At 49.8% G+C, this 15,379-nt stretch overlaps 1 protein-coding gene and 1 long non-coding RNA gene across 3 annotated transcripts in view; one reads left to right on the forward strand and one right to left on the reverse strand.

Moving 5' to 3' along the window:
• LOC142831292 (uncharacterized) overlaps positions 1–10,992 on the reverse strand; it is a 45,413-nt gene extending 34,421 nt beyond the window's left edge. Inside the window, exons 1-2 of the long non-coding RNA XR_012907012.2 lie at positions 10,704–10,992; positions 1,486–1,610 (exon numbers count right to left, since the gene is read on the reverse strand). This is a non-coding gene — a long non-coding RNA (uncharacterized LOC142831292). The remainder of the gene's footprint in view (positions 1–1,485; positions 1,611–10,703) is intronic.
• Positions 10,180–15,379, forward strand: part of WNT5B (Wnt family member 5B) — a 107,812-nt gene continuing 102,612 nt past the window's right edge. Inside the window, exons 1-2 of one of the 2 annotated variants that reach the window (XM_089775762.1) lie at positions 10,180–10,751; positions 11,713–11,831. Coding sequence is in view for 1 of the 2 variants with exons in the window: in XM_075941178.2 (XP_075797293.1) it covers positions 10,746–10,751 (6 nt within the window). In the remaining variant the exon portion in view is untranslated. The remainder of the gene's footprint in view (positions 10,752–11,712; positions 11,832–15,379) is intronic. The other variant, XM_075941178.2, reaches the window with a different exon arrangement.

Raw genomic sequence — 15,379 nt, forward strand, 5'->3', positions numbered from 1 at the left:
GAAAGAGTGGTGTGAAGAAAACAGGCCTTTCATGGCCATCGAGAGAGAGGAACTGAGCAGAAGAACTGAATAAGAGTTATTTTCTTCCTGTGTGCTGTAAGGATTAAATCATCCACTACAAATGGTATGACGCACCAGTTTCCCTAATCCAAAGCATTGATCTGTTGCAACACAGTCCCCTCTCAATATCACTCACATCCCAGTTTCTGGTCATGGGACAAAGTTCACTCTCCGCAGTTTCAGTTTTGACTGGTGAAGGGTTTTTTTAAAGGAAGCAGGAGTTTCCCAGATTTTTTTTTTTAAATAAGTTTGGACATTATCTTCTGTGACTGTTATAAAAGTGGAAATCTCCTCACTTGTGGTAGGTGCCCAAAGTAGTGGTGAGGCTCCAGATGGTAAGTGCACGTCCCTCTCCAACTCCCCTGAAAGTGGATCATGTTCTAAAGTACAAAAAAAGGAGGTCATGCAGGGACAACGCAGCAGGGGGCAGGAGGAGGCACATGATCCCCAGTGCCACAAATGGGAGGGGTAAGGGGTTGGCCAACAGCTGGTGGGGCCAGAGTTTCTGGGCAGCCTAGAAGCTAGCAAGAGGGCCTGATGCCTGCAGTAGGGATCTGGCCCCCCACATGTACTAGCAGTGGCACTGGGTACATGGAGCAATGCAACCCCAGCTCACTCTGCTTTCCTGGTGTGTCTCTTGGGAGAGAGAAGGGACCAACCCTGCACTTACCAGCGGAGCAATGCAGCCAAGGGAAAGGAGTGAACTGCCAGTGAATGCGGCACCTCCACTACCAATGAATGTGGGGGGCTCAACCCCTGCTGCTGGCACAGTACCCCTGGCCCTGCTAGTCCTCTGGGCCATGTCACTTGAACGAATAGGTTGGGCAAAGGGGCAGAATGGGAGTGGAGCAAGGGCAGGAAAGAGGATGGAAGAGGGCAGAGGGTGGGGAGAGCTGGTGTCTGGGCAGAGGGGGATTGTCCTGGACCTTCCCTGGGCTGTGGGACTTTCACATGTCTGGTGGCCCCCCATGTCACCCCTCACTAGTCATCCCTGATAAGGTCAGGGTATCACAGCAAAGAGTTTTAGTGGGGGATAAGGGAAGTCTGTGGAGAGAAAGAGGCATCCTCTTTCCTTTCCCCTTTCAGAATGAAAAATTAGGACACATTACACTAAGGGACAGAGTGGAAAACACACGTGTACCCCTCTATTACCCCATAACAGGTTGGATCACAGGCACCCTCTTGAGACTGTCACCTCATGTGCTGATCATAACATTGAGCCAGCCTGCCTACCCCACCACTCTGTCCTGATGCTCTGGTCTCCCCCTGCAAAGGCACAGAGTTGGAGTAACAGTCCCTCATAGAATAAAAATATCTAAAAAAGGATGCAAGTGAAAACAGACAAATCAAAGTAAGTTACTGAACAAAAATAAACAAAACATGCCAATTCTCTAAGACAATTTGTTACAAAACATAGTTCCTCACCTTAGGCCTTATTTCAGGTAAAATTATTCAAGTCAAAAATGATCTTTTCCTCTGACCTGGGCCCAGCAATGCTCCTGAGCATTCTCTTTACTGTTATCTTTTTTCCACAGGTGTTCTTGTGTTTCCTGTTAGAGTGAAGAGGCAGTTTCAAAACACAGCTGAAGACAATCCTTGATTGCTTCTCCACCCTTACATAGAATGTCCCTGAGGCAGGAATCTTTTGTTCAGTTCTCCCTAGCCCCATTGAAAAATACCAAATTCAAGATGCATTTCAGCACCAGGTGGCATAATCGTGTCTCTGTAGGACCGACCACTGTTTGGGCTTACAGAAAAAACAAAACCATTTACTGATCATTTCTTGAGCACTAGGCCTTTAAGTTTCTTAAGTACCACTATTGGCTTTCACTAGAAGACCTATAATTTAATAAAGCAAGTTTCCACTTAATATTTCTAAGTTCACACTTACAAGAATGATACAAGGACAGAAATAGAATATAGACATTCAGGGGATTACAGGCTGTTGAATGATATTACTTTTACTGGTTTGCATAAAGCATAATTGTGTTATGCATATATTCTAAAACATATTTCCATACAAAATGGGGGCATAGTATCACAGCCTCTGCCATCTTTTTTGTTGTTTCCCCATCCACATGCTTCATCAAGTCATCCACATCTTCATTCACCAACTCTGCTTTCTTGCATCAGTCTTACCAATCCCAACTGCTCCCTTCCCAATTAAAAAAAAATTTCCTCAGCTCTCTCCAACCCCCACCAACTCAGAACCTCCCCGCTCATATACTCCTCTCCCTCTCTGGCTGAGAAAACCCCCTTCACATCAACCTCTTCACAGCTCAGAACTAGTCCCTTAGTTTCAAACTCTCTGCCGTCCAACACTACCTAGGCCCAGAACATCCCACTCCTCTCTATGCACATACAAACACACACAACTGTCCAGACTCAGAACTCTTCTCTCTTGTACCTGCCACTACCACCGGGATCAGAAACCTCCCCTACTTCTTGTTAGATCTGAAAAAGGAGAGGTAGTGAGGAAGGACTGTAGCAGTAAGGAGCAATATCCTCTTAATTAACCTCCTACAAACGTCCATTCCCTTCTCCTCCCTCTGCTGTATAGCCCATGTGCTGCATTGACTGCAATGGCTGTCAACTACAAGCAGCATGTGCACCTAGTCCTCTATTATACCGCTACAGGTAGTGTTACTGCAGCCTGTATGTATATTCCCAGCTCTGTACTTTCTCCCTTTGCCCTCAAGTACTCCCCTAGTGGTGGCTGTATGTACTGCAACCTCCACAGACTTGAAACACCTTTCCCACCACGGGGTGCTATGCAGTACATCACCAGACACATTACACGTTAGTGGTGGAACTTTTGGCTCATAGCTTTTAACAGCCATTTGCACCTGGACCTCCCCAGATCAGGGTAGACAGCGCAGTAGTTAGGAAGCATTCTTAGTGGTCCAGTACAAATTATGGATGTGAACCGGTAACCAGGACTAGGGGAGGTGGCAGCCTAGACTGAGAAGGCCAGTGGCAGCCCTGTGCAATGCTGGCCAGGGGGGCCGGTGACAACCCTGTAAGTGGGGGGCACTCCAACTGGGTTGGAGCTGTCCCTCCCAATTCTGCTTAATCAGTTAACCCGTTAAACCTAAATTAAGACAGCCTAAGGTTTAACGGGTTAACTGATTAAATGGGATTTTACATCGCTAGTACAAGTTGATAGCTCTCTGAAAGCAAACCCTTCGAGCCAGTCCCAGTGTGTATTAGTGAACTAACTGCTCTCGGCCCTGTTCTCTGGAGACTGGATGCTCAACAGTTAACGTTCTGCAAACACACATTCCATCTCATAAAACACATTTAGCTCTAGGTGAGAGAAATTGGCACTTAGCAACTCACTGTAGTCAGTGCAAATTGGAGGCTGTGTTTCCCCCTAATTGTTATTTGCCCTAACAGCCATTATGTTCTAGTTATAAAGTCCTGAGGACTTTATTTCCTTACTTTCTACCAAAAATAGTGAGCTACTATTTATTTCCAGCCATACCTCTGTTCTCCCTAATTCACACTGAGCGTGGTGATGGGAAACGTTGGATTACTTGGTCATAAATTAAGACAGCCAAAACCTTCAGTTATTTTTAATATATATTCTGCCTTCAGATGTTTACCTCTTTCTCTAAAAGTGCCCAGATAAATATTTTCTCTCTGAACAGGAACAGAAGCTCAAAGCTGTTTGAAACCAAACACTAATGGGTGGGTGTGTGCCTCAAATTACACTCGCCATGCCAGATTCTGAGTTCATGTAAAATGGTGTAAATAGAGAGTGATTCCAATGGACCAGATGTATGCCGGAGGTAAACTCCCTTGCAGAGTTTTCCTGGATTTGCACTGGTGTAACTTACATCAGAATCTAGCCCACTTTGTGCACCTTTGCACTACTAGTATGCAAGAGTCCTGGTGCAAGAGCGCATATCCTAATATTATTGCATTAGTGTATAAGTGTCACTGAACTAAGAGGCTGGGAATGTAAATCTTGCTACTAGTGTGCTGCTATGTAACCCTGAGGCCAGATGCTGATCTCAGCTACACCACTGTAAATCTGGAGTGACTTAAATTTCAAGCACCTCCAAATGTATACTAGTATAAATGAGAACAAATGCTGGTCCCAAATATTGTAGTCTATCAAGTTACTTGCCTTCCATGCTAGTAATATGGTTGTGTTAATTTAGATTAATTAGATAATAGTTAAGAGTTGTAATACAAGAAATCAGCTAAAGGCTGGTCTGCAGCACAGTGTGCCCTGCCTGCCCAGTGCCTCAGACTGGAGCAACTCGGGGGTGGCATATCTACCTTCCCAGAGGGCTACACTCAAGGGAGTGGGAGCAGGACCAGCCCGAGGTATTCTGGCGCCCCAGGCACAGGTGCGTGGCGCCACCCCCAGGCGCACGGCGCATGCGTGGCCTGGCTACAGCCACTGGTGCACAGCCCGGGGCCCGCCCCCTGGGCGCACAGTGCAAGCGCAGCCCAGTCCGGCCCGGCTGTTGCTGCTGGCGCGTGCCGGGCCGTGTAGAGCCCCGCGGCCGTGGGGAGAAGGGTGTTGCTGGCTGGTGCGGCGGGGATGCGGGTGGGCCGGCACTGTGCGAGCCGGGCGTGCGGCGCCTGATGGCAGCTATAAGGGATGCCACGCGCCCCTTACAGCTGCCATCAGGCGCCCCCCATCGGTTAGCACCCTGGGCAGCTGCCCAGCTCACCCATGCCTCCGTCTGGTCCTGAGTGGGAGGCAGGTGTTGCAAAGCTGTTCTCAGCATTCCCGCAGGCTCTTTGTTTTAGCTTCACTGATGTCTGACTTCAAGTGTAATACACTAGGCCTTATGTCTGCCCATTGCAGTTTGTGAAGGCCCACTGAATACTAGCACAGCAGCACTCAACTCCTTGGGAAGGGGCTTTGCCATTGACCCACCTGTGTATAGGTCCATGCCCTTTCTTAGCTGGGGCCAGGGCATGTTTGTATATATCTTTGATAAGATAACGAGCCTTGTGGATAAGGGAGAAGCGGTGGATGTCATATACCTAGACTTTAGTAAGGCATTTGATACGGTCTCGCATGATATTCTTATTGATAAACTAGGCAAATATAACTTCGATAGGGCCACGATAGGGTGGGTGCATAATTGGCTGGATAACCGTAGTCAGAGAGTTGTAGTTAATGGTTCTAAATCCTGCTGGAAAGGGATAACAAGTGGAGTTCCTCAAGGGTCTGTTTTGGGACCCGTACTGTTCAATATCTTCATCAATGATGTAGATATTGGGATAGAGAGTACGCTTATTAAGTTTGCAGATGATACCAAACTGGGTGGGGTTGCAACTTCTTTGGAGGATAGGGACATAATTCAAAATGACCTTAGCATGTTAGAGAAATGGTCAGAGGTAAACAGGATGAGGTTTAATAAAGAGAAATGCAAAGTGCTCCACTTAGGAAGGAACAATCAGTTCCATACATACAAGATGGGAAGCGACTGTCTAGGAAGGAGCATGGCGGAAAGGGATCTAGGGGTCATAGTGGACCACAAGTTGAATATGAGCCAACAGTGTGATGCTGTTGCAAAAAAAGCAAATATGATTCTAGGTTGTATCAACAGGTGTGTTGTAAGCAAAACTCGTGAAGTCATTCTGCCGCTCTACTCTGCACTAGTTAGGCCTCAGCTGGAGTACTGTGTCCAGTTCTGGGCGCCACATTTCAAGAAAGATGTGGAGAAATTGGAAAGGGTACAGAGAAGAGCGACAAGAATGATTAAAGGTTTAGAGAACATGACCTATGAAGCCAGGCTTCATGAACTGGGCTTGTTTAGTTTGGAAAAAAGAAGATTAAGGGGGGACATGATAGCGGTTTTCAAATATCTAAAAGGGTGTCACAAGGAGGAAGGCGAAAATTTGTTCCTCTTGGTTTCTGAGGACAGGACAAGGAGTAATGGGCTTAAAGTGCAGCAGGGGAGGTTTAGATTGGACATTAGGAAAAAATTCCTAACTGTCAGGGTGGTCAAATATTGGAATAAATTGCCAAGGGAGGTGGTGGAATCTCCCTCTCTGGAGATATTTAAGAACAGGTTAGATAGACATCTGTCAGGGATGGTGTAGACGGAGCTTGATCCTGCCTTGAGGGCGGGGGGCTGGACTCGATGACCTCTCGAGGTCCCTTCCAGTCCTATTATTCTATGATTCTATGATATGCAGGGGTGGCCCGTGAGCCTCGGCAGACTAGACAGTTGCCTAGGGCGCCGCCGGCCCGGGTACCTGACGATGACGTCATGGGGTGCCAGGGCGTCCCGTGATTATGTCACGGCCATTGACAACCGTGCAGGCGGGGGCGCCGATCGCGCCTTCTGCCTGGGGTGCCAGCTGCCGCAGCTGGCCTCAGGCCATTCCTGTATATATTAGTCTAGCAAGAGCCTCAAATTAGTGGTCCTGCTGCTTGTACTTAACTGTGTGCATATGCTGCTTGCCTTCCCCAACACAGTCAACCACAAGCCTGTTGGTGCCATACATTGACTGGGCTATGTGGCAGTCCAGATACGTAGGAGCAGCGTGGGTGCAATATAGCCCAACCCAAGGGCTGTCTGGTGAATCGGGATCCTCTGCAGTGCAGTGGTTCCTGCTGTAGGGTATAACAAAACAGTTCAGCCTCTGAATGCACTTTCCAATGAGTGCCATGTCTGCATTACAGCCAATTAGAGGGCAGGGTTGCACTTGAATGAAAGAAGCTCACAGTCCAGGTTAAGTAATATGGGGTTATAGTTTATCTTTTGTCCATGCTGTAACAGGCTGTTTGCAAGATCAGCAGAAGCTGAGGTTAGCAGATTTCTATCGTTGAGGGGACATGGTCTCACCCAGATAGCGGTCATAGCTTATTTATGGTTTCCCGGGACTGAAAAGGGGAATTTAGGTCTGGGACCTTTCACCCCACAGGATGGTAGGAAAAATACCCTCAGACCCAGCAGATGCATCATTATATAAAAGTCCCAAAATAATTGGTTCGGGCTAAGTTGAGTAATCAGGACACAGAATGTGATAGATAACCACAAAGGCCCATGGCAACGAATTGACGTATATGATAATAAGTTGAGAGCCATGATACATTGACCAATAGGAAAAGAACACTTCAACATTAGAAACATCCCCTGGGTTATGTCTACACATGCAGCTTCTTGTGCCAGAAATATGCAAATAAGGCTAAGCGTGAAATATCGCCAAGCCTCATTTGTATACCTAATGAGCCGCCATTTTTGCAAAAGAGGCTCTTGCACCAGAAGGAACTGTCTACACTGCCCCTTCTTGCGCAACAAAACCCCTCTTGCACAATGCCGTCACGCTGATTACTTTTCAGGAAGAACGGCATTGCGCAAGGGGGTTGTTGTTGCACAAGAAGGGACCGTGTAGACAGCTCCTTTTAGCGCAAGAGCCTCTTCTGCAAAAATGGCGGCTCATTAGGTATGCAAATGAGGATCAACAATAGTCCACGCTTAGCCTCATTTACATATTTCTGGCACAAGAAGCTGCAAGTGTAGACCTAGCCCTGTTGAATATGCATCAAACGTGTTATTGTCAGCGTCACATAGTATAAAAGTGGGTCCCCAGCCTAGGGGCAAGAGGGAGATGTAGTCCTTGGAAGGGCCAGAAGGATGGCCCCTGGTGATGAGGAAGGTGAAGATAATGAGAAAGATGATGGGCTAACACCTGAGGTTGTTCTAGAAGGAATGATGTAGGCATATAGTATGGAATACGGATGTACATTCCCTATCTCATTATTTTGGGGTGTTTGTGACTGTGCTAACCGTATTAATAAACTATATTTGTAAATATACAAACGTTTCTATAGCGTGAGTGTTGCAACTGTGCACTTCAGGGTTCCCAATCACAGAATAATTGAATACTGGGCCTGATCCTGGGACAAAGAAGCTGTTAACCCTAAAGGTGGGCAATTAGAAATTTAAACATAACCTTAGATCAGGCTACAATATGGAAACTACTATGTAGAACCTATTGCACTATGAATGTGAAGTCTTATATTCATACCTTTGAGTGTGAATCTTAATGCACTCTGAATGGGCATCCTGATTAAGAAGGCGAGTTTGTCACAAAAGTCATGGATTTGTGAAGTCACTTCTGTGACTGCTGAGGTGGTGGTTGCAACTTAATAGGATCATCAGCTCTGTGTTGCTCAATTTTATGCATGTAATTCAAGTGTTCACTGGCTTATGAATCTGCATTCCCTAATCAGACTACTTTGTATTTTGGAGCATAAAAAGTGCCATACTGGGTCAGACCAAAGGTCTAGCTAGCCTAGGATCCTGACTTCCAATAGTGGCCAGTGCGAGGTGCTTCAGAGGGAATGAACAGAAAAAGTAATCAAGTGATCCATCCCCTGTCATCCATTCCCAGTTTCTGGCAAACAGAGGCTTAGCAACACCATCCCTGCCCATCCTGGCAAATGATCCTCGATGGGCCTATTCTCCTTCACAACATCCTCTGGCCAAGAGCTCCACAGGTTGACTGTGCATTGCGAAGCACTGGATGTGATGTTCACCCTCTTCCCAAACTCTGCTGCCTTCATGGATTGTCATCAGGATATACCCAGTTTCAGAGTGGAATAAGATCTAAACGGCAGGGGATTCACATCCAGATTTACCCTACTCTTCTAGTGGCCGAGATTCATGCTCTTAGTTTATCAGGATGCACCGAAGAGGGCCATAATGACAAGGTTCACATGAGAGAGACAAGGTGGGTGATGTAGTATCTTTTATTGGAGACAAGCTTTCCAATAAATCAGCAGCAGAAGTTGCTCCAATAAAAGATGTTACGTCACACACCTGGCCTCTCTAATACCTTGAAACCAACTGGCCTACAACAACACATTAACAACTCTGCGTAACCCTTATATTAGGGCATTATTTTCAGAAATCATATTCCTGGCATAGTGTCCACATTAGACCACGGCACTAGCACTACCGGCACAATGATATAATTATATCAAGGTGTGAGTAACAGCAATTCACAATAAATGGGAATCCACACAGTAGGACAGTAGTGTTAGAATGCATACTCATATTGTAGTGGGAACAGTCAGGGACTGAGTGCAAGAATTCAGCTAAACACAAGGGCATATGCAAGCAGCTGTACTAACAGCAGGATCAGAATTGCATATCAGGATATTAAATCACGATCCCAGTGCAATGGGATCCAAGGCACCAAGTCTTTAGTACTAGAATTAGTACTCCCGGACTAGTGCTATCAAATAATAGAAGTTAGAAGAGAAAAAGCCCTGTACAATCCATTCATCTCCCTGACAATACAGTGCTGCTTCTTATAGCAGGATTTGCCCAGTCTTCTTTTAAAAATCCCAAGTCTTGGGGGCTCTAGCCCTTCCCTTGAGAGACTGTTCCCTAAAACAAAGTCTCAGAGGGGTAGCTGTATTAGTCTATAACTTTAAAAACAAGTTGTCCTGTGGCACCTTGGACACTAACAAAAATAAAGTATCATGAACTTTAGTGGGTAAAAGCTGCTCCATCCGATGAGTTGGAGTGGAAATAACAGAATCCAAGACATATAAAACAGCCAAAAAAATATCTGTCAATTGTAGGACCCCTGTTAATTAAGATAATTAAGTCGGCTGGATGTGTTCCATTCCTAACTTTTGATGTGAAAATGCCCATGTTAAAAGTAGGGGAAATTATAACAAATATCACACTGCCAGGAAGTTTTAAGTTTATACTGCCAGGAAGGTTTCTTCTAATACCGTTGAGTCCCACCCCTTTAATTTCATCCCATTATTTAGGGCGATGGTTTGTGCAGAGCGGGATAACGGTCCTAGGGTAACTTTCTGGAAGTGTGCGATCGGCACACCAGCCCCAGCCTCGCCTCCATGATGCTGGGGAAAGACAATCCGTTTCACTAGTGGGTGGAGGGAGAAGGATGACATGCTCTGGGGAGGGGTGTAGATGCTTGGCTTCTTACAGGCAGTTTAAACCCCAGCGGGGAGGTGTGTCCGGAAGGGAGTGGAGGCCCAGGCGAGTGGGGGCTCTGGGCGTGTCCCTGGGAGAAGGGGATCCGGGATTGGGGTCTGTGTCCCGAAGATCTCGCTCTGTACAGGATGTAGCCCCGTGGGGGCGGGGAAGCCCGGGCTCGGGGGTAGTAGGAGTCCAGGCTGTGGAGCAGGTATCCCTTGGGCCGAGGGAATCCCAGACTCTGAGAGGCGGGAGTCCCCTGGGATCCTAGGCTCTCTGTAGCTGCGCACCGGGCTGGGGCGGGCCCGGGGGCGGGCCCAGGGCGTGGGGGAGGCGCCCGGGGCGGAGGCTGCCGGAGCCCCCGGGATCTGCTCGCTGTGCTCCGGCCCCTGCACTCGGCACCGCGGCTGCTGCAAACTGCGGCTGGAAGTTAAGTCCGGTCCCCGCCGCTGCAGGGAAGAAGAGCCCGGGCAGCCCCCGCGCGGCCGGAGCAGAGCCAGCGAGTGGGGAGCAGCCCCCCTCCAGCGGCGCCGCACAGCGAGAAGCCGGGCGGCCTGGGCACTGGGGCGCCGGAGCCTGCTGGGACGGGGGGCTCGGGCGAGCTCCGGATTTAAAGGCTAAGGGGCAGCGAGAGCCGGTGGGCCCCGGGGGGGCAGGTGCGTCTCCTCCCTCCTGCCACTGCCGCCCCGGCCAGGCAACGGGACTCACCTGCTGCCTGCGGAGCTGCAGCCTGACAGGATCCCGCGCCAGATGCAGGTAGGAGGCTGGGCTGGGGCTTTGCCAATGCTCCTGTCATGCTGGCTGGGGGAGGGGGGTCCCGGACGTGCAGACCCGGGAGGCTCCGGGCTGAGCCTCTTGATGCTTCCCCGGTGCCTTCGGGCCCCCTCCCTCGCCGGCGGGGTGGGGTGTCAGCCCGCTCCCGGCGGCTCCGGCAGCCCCTTCCCCGGCGGGCCCAGCCGCCTGTGCCGAGCCCCGGGCAGTGCATCCCAGGAGCAGTTCCCAGGGCGGGCCGGGCGGCGCTGAGGGCGGGAACTGGCCTGCCGGGCTGGAGCAGGGGGCAGGAGCGGGCTGGGCAGCGGGAAAGGGGCAGGCAGCGGGCTGTGGGCCACAGCCAGGGTGGGGGCTGCGGGGGGCGGGAGCGGCTTCTCTCCCGGAGGCGGCGCGGGTGGAGCCTCGCTCGGGTCTCCGGGAACAAAGCTGGAGCTGCTGCTGCTCATGGGGGGCGGGACCCCCCGGCCTTGCCTGCGCCCGGAGCTTTGTTGTGTGCAGGCCCCGCTCGCCCCGCCGCGGGCAGGTGAGGGGGAGCTGCCGCGGGGCGTTGCTGCAGCTGGGGAGTGGTGGTCCGGGTCTCGCCTTGCTCAGCCCTGGCCCCGGTTTGCCCTGGCGCAGACACACTTGGGTGGGCGCGAAACTCTCTCCACAACTTTCTGTCACTTGGCGCTTTCTGACCTGGCGGCGGCTCGCGGGGGCGGGAGGGGGCTGCAGGACAAGTCACGGGAGCGGGGCCTCTGCTCCGGTCCCTCCCCGGCTGCTGGAAGGGTCCGTCGCCTGGCGATGGCTCGGGACATCTTCACAAGCTGCAAAGCAGGAGCAGGGAGTCGCCTGGGGTCCTGCGAGACCTTACCCTCCGGCGGGTGGTGGTGCTGGGCCGTTGAAATCGGTGGGGGGAAAGGTACCAAAACTGATCGACCTGGAGACGAAGGTGCTTTCTCCGCAGCCTGGCGCTAGCAGAGCTGCCTTTCTCCCGCTCTGTCAGCGAGCTCCTGCACAGCCAGAGTGCAGTTTCTGTGACTAATTCAGCCGTAGCCTCTCTGCTGGGACAGAGCATCATAAGCAGTGAGTGGTTCATATGCACTGTACATTTATCTCCTGGACTAAGGCTGCTGCTGGCTGGTTTTGCTAAGTTACAGCTTTGAATTGGTGACCAAGCAAGCCCATCCTCTTGTAAATGTCTGTTAGGCAGACTAGGTCTGTTTTGTTACCACATCATGGGCTTATGGATGCAATCATATAAACCCTAAGGTTGGGGGGGGGGGATTTTTTGTTTTGTGTTGGGGTTTTCTGTTGGTTGGCTGTATAGGACACAGGGCACTTGTGGGTTTGAACTAGAGTAAATTCTCTGTAACTTGATGTTTTTAAAAAAGGGTTTGAGAACTTCAGAGACTCAGCCAGAGGTTATGCAGTATTGCTGGAGTGGTTGGGTGAGGTTTGGTTGACTTCAGTGTGCAGGATATCAAATGAGATGGTCACAACGGTCTCTTCTGACCTTAAAGTCTATGAGTCTACATGGCGACTCACACAAATTTATGTGAACAAGCTGTGCATCCCCTCAATCTCCTCTTCATGTGTACTTGCATACACATCAGCCCTTTTTATATAGATTAGAATGCAAGCAGGTATATGCCCATTTTTCCACACATGTCAACATGACATCATCATGCATCATTGTTTTCTTTCTTTCTTTCTTGCACCTATTTCACAAGTGCACCAACTCACGCTTTCTGCAAGGTCTGTTGTACAGACAGCTTAGCTGCTCGTGTGTACCAACGTAGTCCCATCTCTTTCATGTGTTCTCAATCTCTCATGCATAAATATGTGCACCTGCTTTTCTGTGCATATATGTACCAACACCCAGATTCATCCTGACATAATAAAAGCATATCAATTCCCCTATGCAAGTCACATGCATATTTGCACAAAATCTCTCACTCCAAACCTGACTGAATGTGTCTAAAACACTTGTTCCCCTACCTTTGCATAGAATTTGTGGGTATGCGCACACAGATACTTTCACACATGTACACCTTACTCCTTTCTCACATACACATGAATGCACACACCTACTTCTATTCTCTCACAGGCATACAAGTGTGGATACACACACCTGCACCAGTACAGACATTCTCACGTGAACCAATTTTTTCTGTGTCATACAGGACACTTACATGTACTAGCACTCATGCTCCCACCTGTTCCATTTCTTTCTCTTCCTCACCAGGGTGCATCTACACTGCACCGTAACTCGAAATAAGATACACAATTTGAGCCACGCAAATTGAGTATCTTATTTCACTGCTATTTCGAAATAGCTGAGTCATTTAATTTAGAAATAAAGTGCTATTCTGAAATGTCCCTTACGCCTCATAGAATGAGGTTTACAGGGACGTTGGAATAGCAAGCCCGAAATAATGGGCTTGCTGTGAAGACATGGGATAGCTATTTTGGGATACTTGGTATCCTGAAATAGCGTTGCAGTGTAGATGTAGTCTCAAAGAGCTCTTTTATATAATGCCCATCAACATGTTCTTTGCATGTGCCAACACACTTACGTTTACCCGTATAATCTCCCTTTTCCCCTGGTCTAATGGGCCTTTGTTTTCAAACATATTAGGGATGTCACCAGTTAACTGGTGAGCATCACCTTTACTGGGTGTTGCTTACCAGTTACCAGTTAACTGGTGGCTTGGCTGGGCTGGAGCAGCTCCCCACCAGCCCATGCTGTGGTAGGCCTGACCAGAGCAGCCCCTCACCTGCGACGCAGCGCAGTGCACTCACCCCAGCAGACTCTGCCTATGGCAGGCCCAGGCTGGCCAGAGCAGCCCATGGTGCTGCCGACCTGGCCACGCTAGAGCAGCGCCCTGCCTGGCTGCTACGGCCAGGCCCGCTACGTCGTGGGTGGGGGACGGGACGTTGAATCGGTTAACCAGTTAAACATAACGTTTAACCATTTAACTGATAAAATCGGATTTTACATCCCTATAACATGTACACTTGTGCACCCACATACACTCACGGGCAGCCAGTATAATAAGATAGGAAAGGCATAGCCTTCCCCAGCGCTGCTGCCAACCTGCTGCGGGCCACTATAGCATCCTCTTCCCTGAGAACCCCACCGCCTCCACCACTCCATCCTCCACGTCCAAAGGTCCCTGCTGCGCACCGCATCCCTCCTCCTGGGGACAGGGGAATGAGGAGTGACACAAAGAGCCAGTGGACTAAGGAGGGGCTCTGCGGGGCCCTGTTGGGGCCAGCGGCTCAGCCCAGTGTCTTCAGGGTGGGAGGAGCTGGCACTTGAGGAGGCTGCCAGCTGGAGTTAGCACAATTCTGGTAGTGCTGGGGCTGGCCTAGCACTTGGGGCTGGAGGCCTGGCAGCTTTACTCAGTGCTGGGGCCAGCCCGACTCCGGTGGCACTATGGCTGGCCCAGTACGTGGGGAGGTTGCTTGCTCAGCCAAGTGCTGGTGCTGGCCCAGTGCTCAGGGGCCAGGGGAACAGAGGCTTGGTAGTGCTGGCAGGGATGGCAGATTGGGGGGCTGCTCCTGATGGTGGCTTGACCCGCTGTGCATAGGGCAGTTACAAGGGGGGGAGACGCTGGGGCTCTGCCATGAGGAGGCGGGGCCTTGGGCAAAAGGGGCAAGGCTAGCTAGCTTGCCTCCCCAAAGCGGGAGCTGACACGCTGCCTTTGTGTATACTCTCTTTTGTCTCCCTCTGTGCCAGTTCTTATCTCTCAGGCTACATCTATAGTGCAACACTATTTTAGGATACTGGAGTATCCCAAAATAGCTATCCTGCCTCTTAACAGCAAGCCCGTTATTTTGGGCTTGCTATTGCGACGTCCTTGTAAACCTCATTCCACGAGGAGTAAGGGAAGTTTCGGAATAGCGGGTTATTTCGAAATTAGGCACAGTGTAGACAGTGCCAAATTACGAAATAAGGTATCTTGAAATAAGATAGAAATAAGACACACAATTTGCATAGCTCACATTACGTGTCTTCTTTCGAACTACAGTGCAGTGTAGATGCACCCTCATTTACATTGATCTCTCTCCCCTCCAGTTTCATATCAACCTTGATGCACATATGGAGGGACAACAAGCTCTGTTTTCCTTTGCATGTCTGCATAGGCACCCCCTTACACTACCCAATATACATATGTGCATAAACACTGGCTTCTTCACTTTGCATTTATGCACTTTCTTATCCATATGAGAAATCACTCTTGCTCTTATGCACACATACACTCACACGGATACACACTCTCTCCCTCATGAATAGGGATGTTAGATATTGTGTAACTGAATAGTGGTGTAACTGCATGAAATCTTAGCAGTTACAAGACTATTCTATAGTCCCTGGGGTTGGGGCCAGCAGCCAGTGCACTCCTGGGGAGCCCACTGCAACCGTGCTTTGCTGCCTCTGTATCGGAGGGAGCAGTGCGAGTGGCAGGTGGGAGCCAGTCTGTTAGGGGAGCCAGTTTAAAAACCAGCTTCCTGCGCAGACCAGCTGAATGCAATCCTGCGCTGCTGCCTCTGTCTGCAGGGGTCCAAGCTCCCGATGGACAGAGGCTGCTCTGCACCCCCTGGAGCAGCCTCTGTCCATAGTAAGC

Source organism: Pelodiscus sinensis, chromosome 1 (genome assembly GCF_052426305.1).
Source record: "Pelodiscus sinensis isolate ZL-2025 chromosome 1, ASM5242630v1, whole genome shotgun sequence".
Lineage (NCBI taxonomy): Eukaryota > Metazoa > Chordata > Testudines > Trionychidae > Pelodiscus > Pelodiscus sinensis.